This window comes from Callorhinus ursinus, unplaced genomic scaffold (genome assembly GCF_003265705.2).
Source record: "Callorhinus ursinus isolate GAN/ISIS: 27379988/994484 unplaced genomic scaffold, GSC_fseal_2.0 scaffold4, whole genome shotgun sequence".
In the NCBI taxonomy this organism is placed as follows: domain Eukaryota; kingdom Metazoa; phylum Chordata; class Mammalia; order Carnivora; family Otariidae; genus Callorhinus; species Callorhinus ursinus.
Genome location: NW_027397066.1, coordinates 3,524,031 through 3,543,080, shown reverse-complemented (window position 1 = coordinate 3,543,080; position 19,050 = coordinate 3,524,031). Strand labels below are relative to the sequence as shown.

At 52.8% G+C, this 19,050-nt stretch overlaps 1 protein-coding gene across 9 annotated transcripts in view; it reads right to left on the bottom strand.

Moving 5' to 3' along the window:
* Positions 1-19,050, bottom strand: part of AFAP1 (actin filament associated protein 1) — a 145,732-nt gene that overhangs the window by 50,984 nt on the left and 75,698 nt on the right. For all 9 annotated transcript variants that reach the window (XM_073891392.1, XM_025887356.2, XM_073891388.1 and 6 more), the window contains 3 exons: positions 14,838-14,946; positions 6,118-6,329; positions 2,611-2,790 (listed from right to left, as the gene is read on the bottom strand). In XM_073891392.1, the coding sequence (XP_073747493.1) occupies positions 2,611-2,790; positions 6,118-6,329; positions 14,838-14,946 (501 nt within the window). The remainder of the gene's footprint in view (positions 1-2,610; positions 2,791-6,117; positions 6,330-14,837; positions 14,947-19,050) is intronic.

Sequence of the window (19,050 nt, the reverse complement as noted above, 5' to 3'; positions counted from 1 at the left end):
AGGCCCAGGGAACAGAATCACAGTGGGGGCTCCTTACTTCTTTCATCCTCTGTCCCTCCTTCCTGAAGGGACGGCGCTGGGACCAAGCAGGTAGCAGTGAAGGGAAAACGGCCAAGGGCCAGGCAGCCTGGCACAGGAAGGCGGAATGCGAAGGGGAAAAACGCGAGGTCGACTCCTGGCTCTGGCACCCGCCGGCCACTGTGTCACCCACCGCCCTGGCACTCGGCCTCTCGCCTGTACGGTGATGCCGTTCACGTCAACACCTTCCTCAGGCGGCCGTTCTGTGCTCTAGGACCTAACGACGGTGGAAAAGCATTTTGGAAACGTGAAGAGGCTTCAAAGAGATCGCTAACAGAGGTGGTGGGTGTGCAGCATACTCAAGTTGTGTGTGGGAGCCAAGCTCACGGAGCAGCAGGAGGTCCTGGGCACAGGACTCCCCCGAAGAAGACAAACGCCCTGTTCAGTCCCTCCTGGGGCAGCCACAGGCAAAGCCACGTGCGCCTCCGACAGGCGGACGGACGTGAGGGTGGTCTGCTCTCCCGGGGGGCAGAGGGCAGTGTGGCTCAAGGTGGAACGGACACCGGCACGTCGCAGAGCCACTGTTAGGGAAGGCCTCCGGGGGTCTTCCCACCCCTCTCACCCCGTTTTCCAAAGCAGGTACCGGCAGGCAGAGGGACTAGATGGTCCGGGCTCACCTTCCTGAGGAAGACCGTCAGGAAGGCCAGAGAAAACAGACACAGCTTCTTCCTACAGCAGGAAGGAGCTATGATCGCCGTGAGGAATGACCGGGCCACAATGCAGAGGAAGACGGGAATGTGGAGAGGTAGGCCGGCAGCGGGGGTGGCTTCGGCCCCCCGGAGACCAGACGGCTCCTCTGTGGCTCCGGGCGGGGGGGGGCTGGGAGTCAGAGGCTGGAGTGCATGGCATGCCAAAGACGAGGTCTCTGGCAAAACCCCCACAGTTCAGCTGGGGAATCCCAAGGAATAGATCTCGGAGTAACAGTGCAATGAATATAAACCTGCCCTTGAATGAATCACAGGCTGAATTCAAGTTACCTGGGTGGCTCTGAAAAAAATCTCAAGCCCTGAAATTATCAACAGATTTTGGAGAGCTAATGCCCTCCCTACGCACGGCAGAGGCAAATGGAAATGCTCTCCCATAGAGGAAAGCATAGGGCCAGGAATCAAATTATTTCTACAGGGACAACTGGATCCCTGCAAGAAAAAAGAACGAAATTGGACCCCTGTCTCATGCTACATGCAATGATGAAATCAAAGTGGACCACAGACGAAACTTAAGGTCTGACTTTATAAAATGATCAGAAGAAAACACAGGTGTACCTCTTCAGGACCTCGGAATAAGCAATAGTTTCTTAGATATGGCCTGAAAGTGATAAAAAGTAAGGAAGTACAGATGCATTTTACAACACGGATGAACCTGGGAAACATGCCAAATCAAAGCGGCTTGTCACAGAAGGACACAGAGTGTTTATACGAAATGTTGAACACAGGCAACGCTATAGGAACAGAAAACAAAGTAGTGCGTGCCTGGGGCCGGGGGTGAGGCTGGGGGTGGGGGCGGGGCTGCTCACATGGTGAGCACGGGTGTTTCTCCTCGGGGAGAGGAAGATGCTCTGGAAGTAGGTCATGGTGGACAGACTCACCGCCACTGAATCATACTTCAAAAGGCTGAACTGTACGGTATATGACTGCTACTTCAATAAAAGCTGTTATATAAAAATTACCGAGTTAATTTTTTTTTCCCCACGTAGAAGGAGCAGCGTGATCATCAGAGACCCCGGCACGCGGGAAGGACAAAATGACAGGAACAAGAACATCAACAGATGAGGGGGCCAGGTCCTCGCGCCACCAAACCGCAGTCCAACAACCAAGCCTGCTACCTGCTTGTTGTGGAGATAAGCGACAAACGCTTCTGCAGGAAATCTAACATTTGTAAAAACTGGCATTCCCGGGTCGAAAAAGAAATGACTAGAAATACTAGAAGTCCACAACCAACGTTCAGAACCCAGGGAATGGGGACAAGTTTAACAGCAGATCCGGCACAGCCGGAAAGAGAAAGAGTGGGCCAAAATTAACAAGAACACACTGACCAGATCAGGGAGGAAAAAAAGACACTAAGATATAAGGAGAAGATAAATAAAATACAGTGAAAACGTCTAACATATATTTAAACATAGTTGGGGGGGATGAGACAAAGTTATATTTCTAAGAGAAATGGCTGAAAATTAGTTTTCTAAAACTTAGAAAGATGACAATCCACAGATTTAGAATCCCAGCGAACTCCAAGCAGAATAAATAGAAAAGAATCCACCGCCAGACACATGGGAAAAAAAAAAAAAAAAATCAAAGGAATCAAAGGAAAAGAGAAAGTAGTGAAACAGTCTGCAATCTTGAGGCCCACTGCCTTCTGAAGACCAGGGCGGGAGTGATTAGCTGCAAAGCAATCAGAACACTCTGCTCTCAAAGACAAAACTGCTGGGGTTCATCCAGTTTCGCCTACGCCTGAGAAACAGACAAACTGAACTAAACACAAGGTCTGGGAGAGAGGCCTGGCCACGTAAAGGGCTCAGAGGCCAGGCGAGCGCCTCACCTTCAGCCACTGCTCGGCCTGCTCCTTGCTCTGGACTGCAAGAACCAGCGGGTCTGTGCCTTGCTGGGTGATTTTCAGCTCGTGCTTCTTCTTCTTGCTGTCCTTCGGGGTGTATGTGATGTTGCAGCCTTGGAGGGGCAGCTCCATCTGGGGCTGCTGGTCCTTGGAGCTTTTGTAACACTGCATTTAACACGAGAAAGCAGAGTCAGGTTGAAGAGAGTTTGAGGAGAGACCGGATACAGCCCTGGCAGGATGGAAAGGCCAGCACCTGCGAGGCATCTGAGGTCTCTCGAAGACCCCGGAGGGTGCGTCTGCAGACGCACACGCGTCACCCACGTGGGGCACGCTCCACACGACATGTCACCCCCACGTATGTGAAAATACATCTACTCTTTAGTTCGGCAAAGTTTACTGAGCATCGATGACACGACTCAGGAGGAAACAGAAACTCCCTCCTCCGATGGGGATCATGGACCAGCGGAGCTTCCTCACTAAGTCACATGAATGTGATATATTAGATTTGCCGAAAAGCACAGCCCTCACGTGGGAAAACATTTGGATGCCTTCTTCTACAACCTACGTCATTTGGTATCTGCTGGTCTCATCTCTGTCCCCTTTCCGAGAGACAGATGAAGGGCTTCCTCAAGAGAATACAGAGAAACACGTCCTGGGCAACATGTCTGCAAAGGTTTGCTTTCCAGTTGAGTACGGGATCCAAAACTCAACGCTACTCCATTTACACAGCAGACGTCCCCTCTCAAGAGTTCCGTGCCATGGCAAACACTCAGATTTAGTTCATATCATCGGTGCTTCATCTGCATCTGTGAAACCTAGAACAAATTTTGTCCAAAGGTCTCGCCTCTCTCCTTGGGTCTAATCCTATGACTTGGGACCAAAAGCACACATCTTCATGGGAATAGACAGTCTGAGGGTACAGACATCTGGGTGCTGGCTCTGCTACGAATTTAATCTGGCTCCTGGGAAGTCTCTCCAGCTTGCTGAGCCTGTTTCCTCATTTGTAAAATGAACTATTGCTGTGATCATCACGACTTTATTGAGTCACACTAAATGATTAGTTACACCCACTACCAAGTACGGAGTGTCAACATCCGTAGGTGTTTCACACACTCACTTGATGGCCACAGTTGTCCATTTTGCAGATGAGGAAACTGAGGCTAACTCGGTTATGTGGCTTGCCCAAAGTCAGACGTGTGAAAAGCAGTCCCCCCCAGCCCCAGATGGTTTGAGCACACAGCCGGCTCTCTCCACTGGGCGCCATCTACTGAGGAGGGAGGGAAGGAAGAGACACCTGTTTTCAGAGGTGACTTCCAGAGTCCTCTATTTTAAAGTCCCAAAACCTTGGCTCCTGAGTGCCACATGAACATATCCACGTTTTACAAAAATGCAAGTGATGATTGCCCTGTCTGAAATGGAAGGAAAAAATACACACCAAAACCAACTAACCCCAGATTGCTATGAACATTCACTGTTTGGCAGTTTTTTGGATTCTCAGTAAGTGCATGAAAAAAACAGAATAGGAAAAAAAGGAAACTAACAGTACAGTAGATGGAGTAAGACAGGAAATGCCTCAAAATGGGTCTGTCACTAGCCCTACTACATTAAAGTGCTGGCTGAACATCCTTGCCTTCAGACTCCGAGGGGAGTGGACTCTCAGACAGGGAGGGCAGCGTGCGCCCTGAGAGCCAGGCCTGCGGGAGAGAGGGGTATGAAGAAGCTGAGCTGCTGGCCTCGGGGAGCCCATGCATCTCTGGAGCTGGAAGGCCCTGGCAGGGTTGTGCTGATGCAGACCCCCGGGGAGGGAGCGTGACCCGGGCAAACTGTCCTGATGGGGGTTCTGGCCCATCACTGTGTCCACCGCAGGACCGCCTGGGCCTGGAAGGGCACAGACGCCAGACGCGTACCCAAAAAGCCTCGGATGGTGGTGCCCACGGGAAGACAGGCTGGGAACATGTAGGCAAGAGCCTGGCTTTTGGTTTTCTGTTTACAGTTTTCTGTGCTGTTCGAACTTGGAAAGCATTTATTTTTTTAACACTGTTAATTTTTTCTCCGTGTTAACGGGTTATCTGGGCAACTGGATCATTGGGGATTTTTGAAAGAAAAAAAGCTTCATAATAAAAATAATTAACTTTGATTCTGCATTTTATCGAAGACAGTATTTTCACATGGTTTTCCATTAATTTCTTCTGAAATGTTTACCACTACTCTAAATGGTAGGTGTTCTCACCTCGGTTTTGAAGACAGATATCCCAGAAATCTGGAAGGAGATGGAAGGAATGAGGGGGTGGGGCGGGGAGAGGGGGGAGGACTGTGGGGGAGGGGGGGGGGGAGGGGAGGGGCGCTGATCCCACCACAAACCCCCAGGTTTCCTGCCCTGTTCCAGAACTCCTCTTGTACCTGAGAGCCCACTGTAGGTTGTTACAGCATTTCCATGATACACCCACATCTTGCAGCCATTATGTCAGACTGTAAATAAGGACCACATTAGTCCTTTTCATCTTTTTTTTTTTCTCATTCTTTACTTTAAAATTCTCCCATGGCATCACTTTTTGGAATATTCTAAATTTGGGAGATTTTCAGGCCACACATGTGGAAAAAATATGTATTCTCACTGTTTAAAAATTTTTTTTGAAAACCATTAATTTAAAACATCCTAAGACTCTAGTAAAAGAACATTCCCATAATTCACAGATGAAAGAATAGGGTTACCTGCTCCACTCAAGAGGGACACACAGAATCATAAACTCCTGGGTCTGTTTTAATGATATTATTCCATGAATTTCCCCCCAAAGTTAGCCCGAAGGAAAAACAACATGCAGAAATGCACTCTGAAATTCAACACCCCAATAATCAACCAGGGTTTCTAAAGCAGGCAGGACTGAAGGAGGAGGGAGGAGGGAGCCTCACACGTGCTCAAGGGCTCTGGCTTCCTAACGGGGTCCCTTGTGGGAAGGACAGCACAGCAGAAGGCCTGCCTGTCCCTGCGCCCCGTGGCTCTGCTACTTTGTCCATCTTCCTATTCAGCCCCTCGGATTAAACAAAAAAAGAATCTGCCTCTAGCTTTCCAAAAGAATTTCCTTTCCTGGACACTCTTCTCCCCAACCGCGGCTGGCCTGCCCGCCCCACTTGATGACCTGGCTTTGAGGAATTCACTGACTCACTACAAATGAGAAAATCCATCCTGCGACTTCTGGCAAGTTAAAGCCTGTGCATTTCCACCACCGCCGCAGACACTGGCCCGGGATGGGGAGGACTCTGCCTGCTGGTCACTGCAGGGACGGAAACCAAGGGCGTTCAAGGTTCAGCGAGCACCCGCGCTCACTGCCCGGGCGCCTGGCCGCGGGGAGCTCTGTGTCAGGCTGCGCAGAGGCCGGAGCGCCTCCCCTTCTCACCAGCTGATGCCCGCCCTGCCTGAGGGTCGCTCCCAGCCATGAGGCTGCCGGCAGGCCCCACCGGCCGCAGGAGCACAACCCGCCCCCCGTGCGTTACCAGCAGTTTGGTGTCCTTGACGACACACAGTAGCTTGCTCCACTGCCCGAAGCGCTTCTTCCTCAGCAGGAAGGCACAGATCTTGGCGTCCTTCACCAGGTCCATGGAGGCCTCCTCGGACGGCCACTGGTGCCGCGTCTTCTTGCCCTTTCCGTCCTCCTCTTCCTCATCGTACGACTCGTAAGAGCTGCTCATGGCATCCGAGTCATAATCTGTCAGAAGCAGGGAAAGCGGTAAAGGTAACGGGCCCGCCTACGCACACCCGACCCGGACGCCTACCTGCGCGCTCAGGAGTGCGTCCGTTGTACCAGGAGGGGGCCTCTGCGTTCGGCGTGCCGGGCAAACAGTAATTAGTAAAAACTGGGGAAAAATAACCACAATAGGCAGTTCAAAGTAACACCAAGTTCTAAACTGAAGCGTCTTAGAATTTTCTCTGTGAGAACCAGTCCTCGACTGTTCGGTGAGCGCTGGGCTGTCTGCAGACCCCACATCATCGGAACCTGGCCGTGCCACGGCCGGCTGAGGGGACCCCAGCCAATGGGCCGCTGCCGCAGGGCGCAGCTTTCCCATGCCACACCTCTAGCTCAAGGTCCTCTCAGGTCTGCAAGGTCCTGCCTGCGTGCGTTGGCGTACGCAGGCCCTCACTAACGTTCCAGACCCAGCCCAAGGCCTCCCTCTCCTCAGGGGTGCCAGAGAGACATTTACACCCTCCTTCTCTTTCTACAAGGCAAGCACAGTTCACATCAGACTGTCTCCAGTCTCCTGAACGCAGCACATTCTCTCTCGCTGCTGGGGCTCTGCACATGCTGCCCTCCCACACAGGCTTCCTGCTCATCCCACTTAACTTCCTGCCTTTGCCTGAATAAGTGCTCTTGCCTATCAGGGTTCAATTTACGGACACCGCCTCCACAACACCCTCCTTGAATCACCAAAGCTGGTGGCTGTGGACGTGTGTCCCCCCTAATTCACCCCAGTGAGACTGTATTTGGAGACAGGACTTCTGGCAGGTAACAATGGTTAACTGAGGTTATATGAGTGGGGTCCTAATTCAATAGGACCGGTGTCTTTATGGGAAGAGGGAGAGAGAGATGTTGCTCTCTGTCCACCACGTGAGGACACGGGGAGAAGGTGGCTGTGTGTGAGCCAGAAAGAGGCCCTAGCCACAACCCGACCGGGCGGCACCCAGCTCATGGATGTCCAGCCTCCAAAACGGCAAGGAAGGGTCTAGTCTGCTACGGCAGCCTGTGCCAAGGCACAGGATGAAATGCCACTCATTTCTGCTTCCACACCACCCAACACAGCCTGCCCCACTGTACTGTCATGGCCATGTGTCTGTGTGCCTCCCACATCGGGCCGGAAGCCCCCCGAGGAAGGGGGACCATCCCAGCCCCTAACAACATACCCGGCGCGGGGCAAGAACAAAGACTTGCGGGAGGGCGGGCTGCTCGGTGAACCTCGGCTCTACCTGCAAAGCGCTCTGGCTGATGGCTGGCACAGTCATGACGTTCCATCAACACCAGGGGCTGCCCATGATATTGATTTCATCCCTGTTGGATGATACGCCCCTTGAGATGGGGTCTGACTCATCTCTGCATCCTCCTCAACCCCCAGTCGCATCAGGAATACACTCACTTCTCAAGACAGGGTTGAGCGATGAAGACCTACGTGATGCGTGACCGAGAAGGAGAAAGCCCGGCTGAAGCTGCCGGCTACACAACAGAGTAGACGTGCAGCAACGGCAGACCTCACGCAGAACGGAATTCACCTTTCTTACCCCGGGAACCGGAGTATGATCTGTACTCAGTAGTCAGCCTGCATTTCAATGACGTCAGGAAGAATCATTACTAAAGAGGGGGACAGAGAACTAGGGTTCAGGTTGAGTTTTCAATCATGACGAAGCAGTCAGGGATGGGTTTTCAGCAAGAGCCGAAGTGGACAGACAGCACTGCGAATGGGCGGAGCCCTGGAGGGTGGGCTGGTGGCCAGGAGGTCCCTGCAGAGTGCTGCCCAGGACATGCCCAGAAGACCGTGTGGGGGGCCAACTCCAGGCCTGGGAAGGGCCCGGCCCGGACTGCCATGGACAGTGCACGAGACAGAACCGTCCGTTCCTGCATGTGCGCCGATACACAGCCGACCACCCGCAGTCAGGCCTTTCCCCTTGAGCCCACATCCCCCCCACCCGCACATGCACACACCACCACCACCCCGTTTTACGGGCTACTTAAAGTCAGTTCTAATTAAAGTCAGATAAAACGATCTGTTCAGTTCTCTGATGGCAGGAACCACACCTTTAGCGCCCAGCGCTCACTGGTTGGCTAAGTGGATGTGATGCTGAGGGCACAGACAGGGAACCTCTCAGCCGCTGGAGAAGCTCTCCCAGCCTGTGCTGGAGGGGCCGACACGTACCAGGGAGTGCGGTGTAGGCCATGGGAGATGGGCTGCAGGGGACAGCACACGTGGGACAGGGAACACTCCAGATAACACCTGATCTAGATCTTTCGTGAGTCATTGCCAACCAGACAGTAAAGTCTAGAAGGAACACAATGAGCAAAAGCCCTGAAAAATATCAAACATTTAGAGAACACAGTGGATCTTTTCATTTTCCAGTAGCATTTTGGTGCTTGCCACAGATGCTAAGTTAGTGGTTACATCTGTGGGGAGGGGACTGTGACAAGGAAGCAGCCCACGGGGGGCTTCCAGGGCAGACGTTTTCTATTCCTGACCAGATGGTGCTTACATAGATACTCCATGTTATAAGTTAGTAAGTCTATGTTCATATTTTGAGTACTTTTTGGTAAATACATTATGTTTCACAATAAAAGGGTTTTAAAAGTTTAGCATGGCTAGAATGTAGCTCACATGGTGGGAAGAGGTGGGCGGCCAGACTTCAAGAGCGCATGCTGCTCGGAGACCCATCTAAGGTCTCAGATGGGCGATGCACAAACTCAGATTTTCATTTTAGGAAGGTTTTGAAGGACCGTGAATCCCTCGGTGCTTAGCTTACTTTCTAGAACATTGAATCCAGTAAACATTTAGCGAACAGATGAGCAAAAGCATTAATAAACAGTTGTAAATGGGAGAAATACCTTTGACCTCATTCATTCAGCACGTATTTATTGAGGGCTTATTATGCATTGGGCAATCTTTTTCACGCTTACACAGCTGGCCTGGAACACAGGTTTGAACTGCATGGGTCCACTTAGAAGCAGATTTCTTTTCAATAAATACAGGACAGTATTTAACTGCCTTAATAACATTTTCGTTTCCCTAGTTTGTTTTACTGTAAGAACACAGTGCAGGATACACAGGACATATAAAGGATGTGTCAACGGACTGTCTGTGTCATCAGTAAGCTTCCAGTCGGCAGGAGGCAATTAGTAGCTAGGATTTTGCAGAGTCCAAGTGACACACGGATTTCTGACTGTGCGGGGCGTCAGTGCCCCTGACCCCGTGGTGCTCCAGGGCCAGCCATACTTCGATGCCAGGGGCCACCGATAAAGTTGTGAAAAGACCAGGCCTGCTTCACCTTCACAAAGGCCTTTGATACCCACACTCTCGAGGGTCCTCTCAGCCAGAGACGAGCGCACGTCAGTACGGTGGTCCTGCCTTATCCGCGGTTCCACTTTCCACAGATTCAGTTACTTGCACTCAATGGGTCTCCAGAAACAGGAGATCCTCCTGCTAACGCAACATCAGGACGTCAGCGGTACCCTGACATTGCGTCACACGCCCACGCCACTCAGCCCCGGCATCTCCTCAAGCGGGCCCTTTACCATGTTACGTCATTGCAGGAAGAAGGGTGAGTGCGGGACAGTAAGACGTTCTGAGCGAGCGAGGCCACCAGTGCGTCCCTCGACTCTGCTACTTTTGTGACAGTGCATTGTTACACGTGTTCCACTGTGGCCCATATCCTCCTGTGCCTCACTTAGAAATTCTACTTCATCACAAGGCGTGTGAATAGGGAGAAACACGGCACACGGGGGTTGGGCACTGCGCACAGCTTCTGGCATCCACTGGGGGTCCTGGAACGTCTCCCCCGAGGAGGAGAAGGACGGCTGACAGAGCCCCTGGTATGTCCTAGCAACCCGTGTAGATGGCTACACTTCCTACAGAACAAGGAGGCAAAGCAAAGAGCCAGCAAGAGATCTGTGTGGATCTGTGTGTTTATGGGATGTCGCTGGTGAGGAAACGTTCTTCACGCCAGACACTTTTCTGTGGGCAGTGCTGGTGGAACTGAAGAACATTCCAGTAAATGATGACTTTCAACTATAAAACGCTACAATGTGTACTTTAGACATATACCCTTCCCCACGAAATCACAACTTGCATTTCAGTCAATTGACCTTGAGGAGGGAGAGGCTGAGGAGAGAGGGCAATCAGAAAACTGAAAATAACATGAAATGTAGGTCAGAAACCAAAGCCCCAACAAGATCTGCAGTGACGGTGCCGCCGACCCAGCCTGGCTGGAAGTGGCTGCCCAGAATTCCCTGGCCGGTGTGGCCAGCTGAGGTCAGCGGCAGGAAGCGCCGTGGAGGGAGAGACTGGACAGTGGCAGCTGCCACGCCCGAAGGTCTCTGGGGGGCGCCGGGCGCTGCTGGGGCTCAGGCATGTGTCGTGGTGCATCGGCCGCCCTGCCGCTGGGCCCCCTCCTTGGGCGGCGCAGATCCCTACAGGCACCTGGACCACAGCCGAGAGCACCAGCATCTTCTGTGTCGTCGGGTGTGTGTGTGTGTGTTTGAGGGGGTCACGGACAGATGGGGTGCAGTTTGTCCTCGCGGATGCAGCTCCCTCAGCCTCCAACAGCTGCCATGACTGCGTGAGGTCCAGCCCCTAGAACAAATCTCCTGTTCCACATCACAGTGGCTCCGCATCTCTGATCACACCCTGTTCTCGACGGTATCAGAAGCCCAGGGCAGCAGGCTCCTCGGGGGAAGCTCAGCACAGAGCTTCAGGATTTCAGAGCACGGTTACATAAACCTCCGGAAACAATTATTTTACCCTTAGAAACGGCTTTTGGCTCTCTGACACCCAGCAGTGTCTAAATGCTTGGTCATGGGCGCCTCAGCTGCCCAACGCGGACTCTCAGTCACCTGGCCCACCGCAGAGCATCTAAGCAGTCTGCATCCGTCGGGCCCATACGCTGTAAGTAACAGGTGCGAGCTAGTGGTTCAAGTGCATGTGCCCCCGTGCCTGCTACATGGGCTCCTTCTCCCAGCACAGACTCCTCCACATGGCCTGATGGTTTGGTTGGATGGTCAAGACTGGGGGGAACTGGCAGCAAGCAGGGACTGCAGAATTAGTCTGACTCCTGGCCCTTCTCAGGGTCCTGCCTGCACACGACATTGTCCCCTGGGGTGTCAGCCCGCCACCTAGTAACTGCACCACCTCCATCATGGGAGGGGCAGCAGGGCATTCACCATCCCTGTCATAATGTTCCTGCCAAAAGCACCATCCACAGTCTTGCAGAATGCCTATTTGCCAGCGTGGGATCCCACAGCACGGCTTCTGATCAGAGAACTCACGTTACAGCAAATGAAGTCCACGCTCTGGGTCGTGCTCATGAGAGTCACAGGTCTTGCCACGTCCCCATCACCGGAAGCAGCTGACCCAACAGACCAGTGGAATGCCTTTTCAATATTCAGTTCCAGGACCAGCTTGACTGGCCACCCCTGGGAGACTGGGGTCTATCTTCCAGAATACCTTCTAGCAGTATCTGCTCTGCCCCAGTGGGGCTCTTTCCCCTAGATCGGGGCTCACAGGTCTGGGAACCCAGGGCTGAAAATGGTAGTGACTCCTCTCACTGTTACCCCAGGGACCCACTGGCAAAATTTCTACCTCAGGCCCCCAAGTCTTATTTTTTTTTTTTAAGATTTTATTTATTTATTTGAGAGAGAGAGAATGAGAGATAGAGAGCACGAGAGGGAAGAGGGTCAGAGGGAGAAGCAGACTCCTTGCCGAGCAGAGGAGCCCGATATGGGACTCGATCCCGGGACTCCAGGATCATGACCTGAGCCGAAGGCAGTCGCTTAACCAACTGAGCCACCCAGGCGCCCCCCAAGTCTTAGTTTCTGAGGGCAGAACATTCCCTCCAAAGGACATGGTCATCACTCTATTAACTCGGGAGTGGGGTCAACAGGCAAAGAAGGGGTTAACGGCAACGGCTGCGGTGACCAGTCACGGTCACACCAGTGAGGAGGAGGAGGTCCCTGGGGTGGCTCTCAGTACTCCCATGCCCCATGAGTGAACCATCCAATGCAGCCAGACCTTTCAGGAAGGAAAGATGAGTCATCTAACCTGGTGATCGGCCAAGGTGCTTGCCGAGGGCAATGGGAGCATGAAGTTGTAAATACACGATATGACCATTGGCTGGTTGTAGAAATGAGGATGGGACTCGTTATGCACCTTCCGTTATCTGCGTGGGTATAAACAAGTTCCCCTCCTCCCCGCTCCCATTCCCTACCACCGAACTGCAATTGGCCGTGGATCTCCACGTTGAAGCTACAGGCTCTCCAAGGGGAGAGTAGGGCTCCGCTGGAAGAGAATGGGTGTCACCCCAAAGTCGATAAAGGGACTTCGTATCCCCTGAGGCAGTTAGGGGGTTTTCCATGATACAGACGAGAGTAGAATCACATTAACCTGCGCTGTGATTCTGCTCGTCTTTACTCGGAAATTCAGTGCAGTTAAGAGAGGTGCACTCGGCCGCCAAATGGACACAGGAGAAATGGTGGAGGCTTTACACCGGAGCAACTTGGCACGGCTGGAATTACATTTCCCCAAATTCCCTTCCTTGGATGGTTCTGGGTTAGGGCCGGCCACAGGAGAGATCTGTGAGCAATCTGAAGGCGGGAGGGAAGTGGCTGCCAGTACGTGCTGAAGGTTGGCGCGGGTGCCAGGCGCTCCTGCAGCTCACACCTGCCGTCGCTTGGTGGCCGGCCCTCTGCTGGGCCTGCAGCCCCTGCAGGTACCCCCCGCACACCCCCCGCCCCCGGCATCTGAGGCCCGGCCAGGCACGTGCAGCTCTACCGAGGCTCTGCGTCTCCCCACAACGGCCAGCCCTGCTCCATAGGCTTCTCTACCGGTTTCCACGGCTGCGTTAGGTCTTCTTATCATGGACCCTTCATTCCTCTGCTAGAATCACACCTGATACAGGGTTCAACAGAGCTGTTGCCGAGGCCCTGAGTAACCCATCTGGAAGTCAGTTCCCTGCATTCTTCCTCGGGAGGACGGCGAGGCCCTCACCGCCCACTGCTCACCCACAGATGTCTGACTGAGGGAGCCTCGGCGTGCTGTCCCCACTGACTCGCTGCCCCGAGCCTGCATCCTTCCGTTACACTTTCCTCTGGACTTGGTTCAACAAAAGCTGCCCACCTGTAGGCAACTATGGGGTGGCTTCTCTGAGGAACAGGACAGAGCACATCACCGAGGTGAGGCTTCTCAGACTGAAAATGGCCTCTGGCCCCCAAGTCAAAGGAAATTACTCTCAGTCTGTAGCTTTGCGAGTATGTGGGTGGGAGCGGAAAGACAGTGGGAGCAGGCTAGAGCCGGACAGCCCCGGTGCTGGGAAATACCCTCGTGGAAAAGCTTGTTTTCCCAAACTCGCTGCTGAGAAGGAAAGGAAGCCAGTGAGGTTCCGAATTACACCGAGCCACTTCAGGTTTTGTGTTTTCTTATTAATCCCCTGACTTCTGGAAATGGTGGCCACTTAGAAATTGCCTGAGTGCATTTTCCATGGATGGTTTTTAAATAACAGAGAAACTAAAACACTTGACTTCAAGACCTCGACACCCAGCACGTCCTAACCCCTGTACCAGAACTGTCCCTTTCCTTCTCCAAATGCGACTGCTTCGGAGGCTGAGCAAACAGGCCCCTGTCGTCGAGGGGTGCCCGTCCCGCTTGCATGCAGAAAGCACTGGCAGGGAGGCCCTCCGGGGACACACCTGTCAGCTGCCGGGGAAGACAGAGGCAGAGACAGCGGGCAACAGGAGGACAGCCCTGGGAGCTGGCGTGCACTTCCATCAGAAGACACACGATGGGCCACCACGTGCCATGAATATTAATGTGCCCGAAGCCTCGTGCCTAAAACGACCAATCCCCGACCTTCCATTTTATCTTTTATGAGAAGAGCAAGGTTCCCTCGTCCACAGGGACTCGGACACCCTCCCTCGACTGCATTTGGAGACACAGCTCCCCGCCTGACAGAGCACTGAGGGAGGAATGAAGCCGGTGATCCAAAACCAAACCGCAGAGGTGCTTGTGAGGGAAGACCAAAGCTGGGCCAGAACAACTCTAGCTCGGCAGGAAGGTTCTAGGAGAACCCATATGAAAGCAAGAGGAGACAGACGGGCCGGTTTTGTACCCTCCTTTAGCCTCCTTGGCACAAGGAAAGCAGCGTTGGGGGGCCACACCCTAGGCAAGGGGCACCACAAACACATGCCACACAAGTCTCTGCCTTGTGACCAAAGGGGACACATTTCACAGCCCACAACCCGGGAGGGAGCACAACCCACAGCAACAAGGTCTCACCCGGTGTGTCAGAGAAAGACACCCATCTGAGTTTCCAAAGGCACTGCGGGCTTTCGGAGCCCTTTCTCTGTTCACCCCTTCGGGGTCAGCACTGCCCGAGCTCCACACACCCCCGGTGTTTGGTACCACCCCGATTCCCCTCCACACAGTCCCGCACTGCAAGAGGCCAGTGGGGGCCAGGCAGACCTGACACTTACTTGACGTGATGTATTCTGGAGCTTTCCCAGGGCTCAGCGGCACAGCTTCCTCGTAGTAACCTTCCGGGAGAGATGACGTCGGTAGCGGTGGCGGCCCACTGTCAGGTGGCTGAGGAGGAGAAGAAGGAAGAAACGCCACAGAGATCAGAGCCATGACGAGAAAATTTTGTAGTTTGAACTAGCAGGTGCTGACCAGCTTTCTCCATTTTCCTTCGTAAAGTCCACGGCAAAAGAGAGCACTGACCTACGGAGGGGTTCTGAGTCCCGCTCCTGACTGGTCTCCTCTGCTTTCTTGCCCGCGTCCACCCCTAGCCCGGCCGCGGCCACATGCCACTCAGTCCACACCGGTTCATCGCTGGCCAGCAGCCATGAGCGCCCCGGCATGGCCGCTTCTGGGGCAGGGGCTAACTCACAGCCCTCTCTCGGGTCCTGCCCAGAGGTGAGATGGTGGTCTCCCTCCTCTGTCCCCCATCCTGCTGACCCTCTCTCATCCCCTGGACCCACACCCCTGCACGGGGGCTCCGGGGTATGGGAACCGTCCAGATTCCCCGCTGTCGCACCACATGAGCAGCGGCTGGACAAAGGAATGTGTCTTGTCCACGATCTCACTATACTCCCAAAGTAGCCAGGGAAACTTTTCAAAACTTAAAAAGAAAATCCCCTCTGAGTTACTCTCTAAAAGAAACTTGTGTCGAGAAGGAATCTGCTTGTGGCAAAAACCAATCACATCACGGTTTCCTGTTGGACTCTGGGACTGAGACACTCGGGTTTGGAAGCCATGACTGAGAACACACAAGAGTCAGCAGGACTGTCCAAATGTGAAGCCCCCTCTCCTCTCACTAGTGCACACTGACCTCTCGTCCCATGGACACCTAGGAGCCTGCTGCTCCTATCACTCACTGGCCCTCATGCTAACAGCAGGGTTAGAAGGGAAGGGCAAGGAAAGCCAGCATTTGCCAAACACCTGCTACCTGCCTGGCACTGTACTAAGCACTTCTGCACTGGCCCCAGGTGGCGTCAGGCACCCCCCTCAGGAATCCTGCATGGTAGACATCACCTTACCTCATATGTCACAGACACCGAGTGTGAGGCTCGGGGTCTGCAACAGCCTCCTCGAAATCGGGGGCTAGTAGATGACAGAGCCGGCTTCTCCAGCACCAGGTCTGTCCACTACAGCCGTCTTTCTGTTCAGATTTGCCTCCTTCCTTTTGTAACTAGCTCACACAACCTATGTTCTATGCACAAATTGGAAGGACGTCACTGAGAAGGGAACAGAACAGCAACCCCAAACTGAAGATCTACCAAGTTCAGTTTCCAAGCAGAACACTGTTCCAAAGAAATCAGAAGGATTTATACCCACATAAACTCTCTAGGATGTGAAACAACTCAGCTCCGAATCCAAGAAGCCCTTTGTGAATGACTAACCACCCTCTGTGCATCCAACCCACTCCTTCCTCCCGCCAGATGAAGGGTCATTTACACAATTTTCCTCCATATGCTGGAGCCCAGTTATCTCCCCTCCGCCAAGCCTGTGCCCCGGGCTAAATAACCCCGGCCCCTCGCACGCCTTCCACCAGGCTGCCTTCCTAACTATCGTCCTTCTGTGGTCGAACTCTGGACGGTACCCAGCTCCTTCATATCCTCCCGAAGAGGCAGTGCTTAAAACGGAACCTGATACACGGTGCTCAGCCCCAGGCAAGGTCTGAACAGGAGGCCGTGCCCGGGTTAAAATCTCTGCTTGTTGCTTTTGGAAAAGAGCAGCTCGATTCACTGAGCGTCTTTATTCATGAAACAGAGAGTGCTTCAACTTCCTCCTGGTATGTCGAAAACAGTCCAATTATTCCTGTCCTGGGAAAGCACTACGAATTGCTGAACCAGACAAATGTCTGTGAAATAGCACAGACCCCCTTCCTAGGGCTACGGGAAACGCAAAGGTGCACCGGGGGAGGTGCCTGCTCCCTAGCGGATTGGCTTTGGGACCCTGCTGGTGGCCGTGCGTTTGGGGCAGCTTTTCAACGGGTACGCCCTTAGATCCAATAAGTCTACTTCTAGAAACACATGCCAAGAGGTCAACTGGTCAGGTGAGCAAAAACGTACACAGATGTTCAATAAAAGATGGTTTAGCAAAATCTAAAAACAATCTACATCTTCACCAAGAGAAGAAGGTGTGCGGATTCCTTCACGTGCAGACGTTGGAAAGGACAGTGCTTCCGCACTGTTGTCGTTTGCGGGAAGACCCTCCACCAAGACACCGTTAAGTGAGAGAAATGGGTACGCTAGGAGCCCTATGATATGTGTGTGTTTAGGCTCAAAGGCAGGAGGTCATCCAGCAAAACATTAACAAGAGGTTGCATAACCCTATGGCTTGGCTCTCCTGCATAATACTTGTCATTTTTAAAATTTAAAAATTTGTCATTTTTAATATCAGAAAAAAATTAAACTATTTTTGCTTTGAAGTAATATCCCTCAAAAATGAATTCTTTTTTTTAAATAGATTTTAATTTTTATTCATTTGCCACAGAGAGAGAGAGACAGAGTGCATGTGCACAAGCAGGGGGGAACGGCAGGCAGAGGGAGAAGCGGGCTCCCTGCGATGCAGGACTCGATCCCAGGACCCTGGGATCATGACGTGAGCCGAAGGCAGATGCTTTACGACTGAGCCACCCAGGCATCCCTCAAAAATGAATTCTTATAGAGGAACACCTTCTCTCTCCAAAGGAGACCCACACTCCACTCCCAAATACCACCTACCCTTGAAATTCTGGGTTTTAGACACTTAAGCAGAGGAATTGCAGCTTATTAAAGGCAAGTGGGGGGCAGGCTGAAAAAAGGTCCCCGAACTGTTAGTACCATTTCTTCCAGGGGAGGAACTTCTTTCAGAGCCTTTCCAATAGGTAAGAATTCACTGAAATCACCATTAACAGGGATTTTTAAAAGTACAAAGCAGGGAAGACAGATTTCCAAAGGGGATCATGGAAAACCAGAGAAAGCAGAGGACAGGCAGGAAGCATGAGTGTAGCATGAAGAGGTGAAGCTTGATTCCCCCCACACACTGCGTGCGGGGCCAGCGCCGTCCTGGGCGGAGTGACCTCCCCGTAACTCTGGGCCCCGATGTCCTCACTCGTGAATGAGGGCGCCTCTGATGTCCATCCCAGCTCTGAGATTCTTGCTCTGCTCTTCTTATCAAGTTGCAGCTCAGCAGGCCACAATGCCAACTTGACCAGTCTTGAGACCTTAGCGAGAGCTGATGTTGGGGCCTCGTTAAACGGTAATGACATGATCGCCATTGGCCAGGGCAGGTGCTGCAGTGTCCCTTCTCCCGATGACACTGCACACCAGCGTGGCACCACTCCCGCTGGACGGGGCGACTCCCCCTCAACACCAGAAGACACTGAGCCTGCGCATGGAGCCTGACTGCTGTACTGCTCCTGTCACCCCTGTTTCCTGCACTGGCTCCCACAAAACACTCCAACCACCACAGCCTCTGAGGAGACCGGAGAAGAAACGTGGGAAACCATCCTTCCCGAGGAAGGACTGCTGGTGGCCTGGCTGTGCCCTAGACATAAAAGATGGGAATGGCACAGTGCCAGTCACTAGGCAAGGTCAAATGCACTGAAACACTTCTGCAGATTCGGCCGTCAGTGGAAGTAACTCTGTGGTTTAGGGACTCTTACCTGCCCTAAGGGAAGCTTCTCCTGCCAGGGGTCCACGTCTCACTAGAGAAGCCCGCACCTACAACTGGGTAGGAACACAACCTACAGGTGTATTGCATTGGCCGTAACTGAATTCCCATCTTTTCGGAAAGAAAACCCCATTGGTATTTGCCTTTGCCAATTTAAGGAGAAGCCGGACAGAGACATATTTTCCCACTGATAATAATAATAACTGTTATGTTTATATAATTATATGGTAGAAACATGATTATCATTGTTATTACGACTATTTGAGCAAAAGAACAACGATGCCTAGCGTTTACTGTTTGCCTGCCATGTGGCAGATGCCACTCTGGGATACTTTATGGAGATTTTTCTCCTGTTCAGAAATTAACACTGAGATGTTGGCATTTTGATTGATTTTACAAAGGAGGGAACGGAGGCTCAGGAGGTGAGAGGCCCCAACAGCGTCACACGTGTGCAGAGCTGACTGGTGGAGGAGCTGGAAATCTGCCAGAGTGGCCCGGGCGCTGAGCTGGAGGCCGGGGAACAGCACGCAC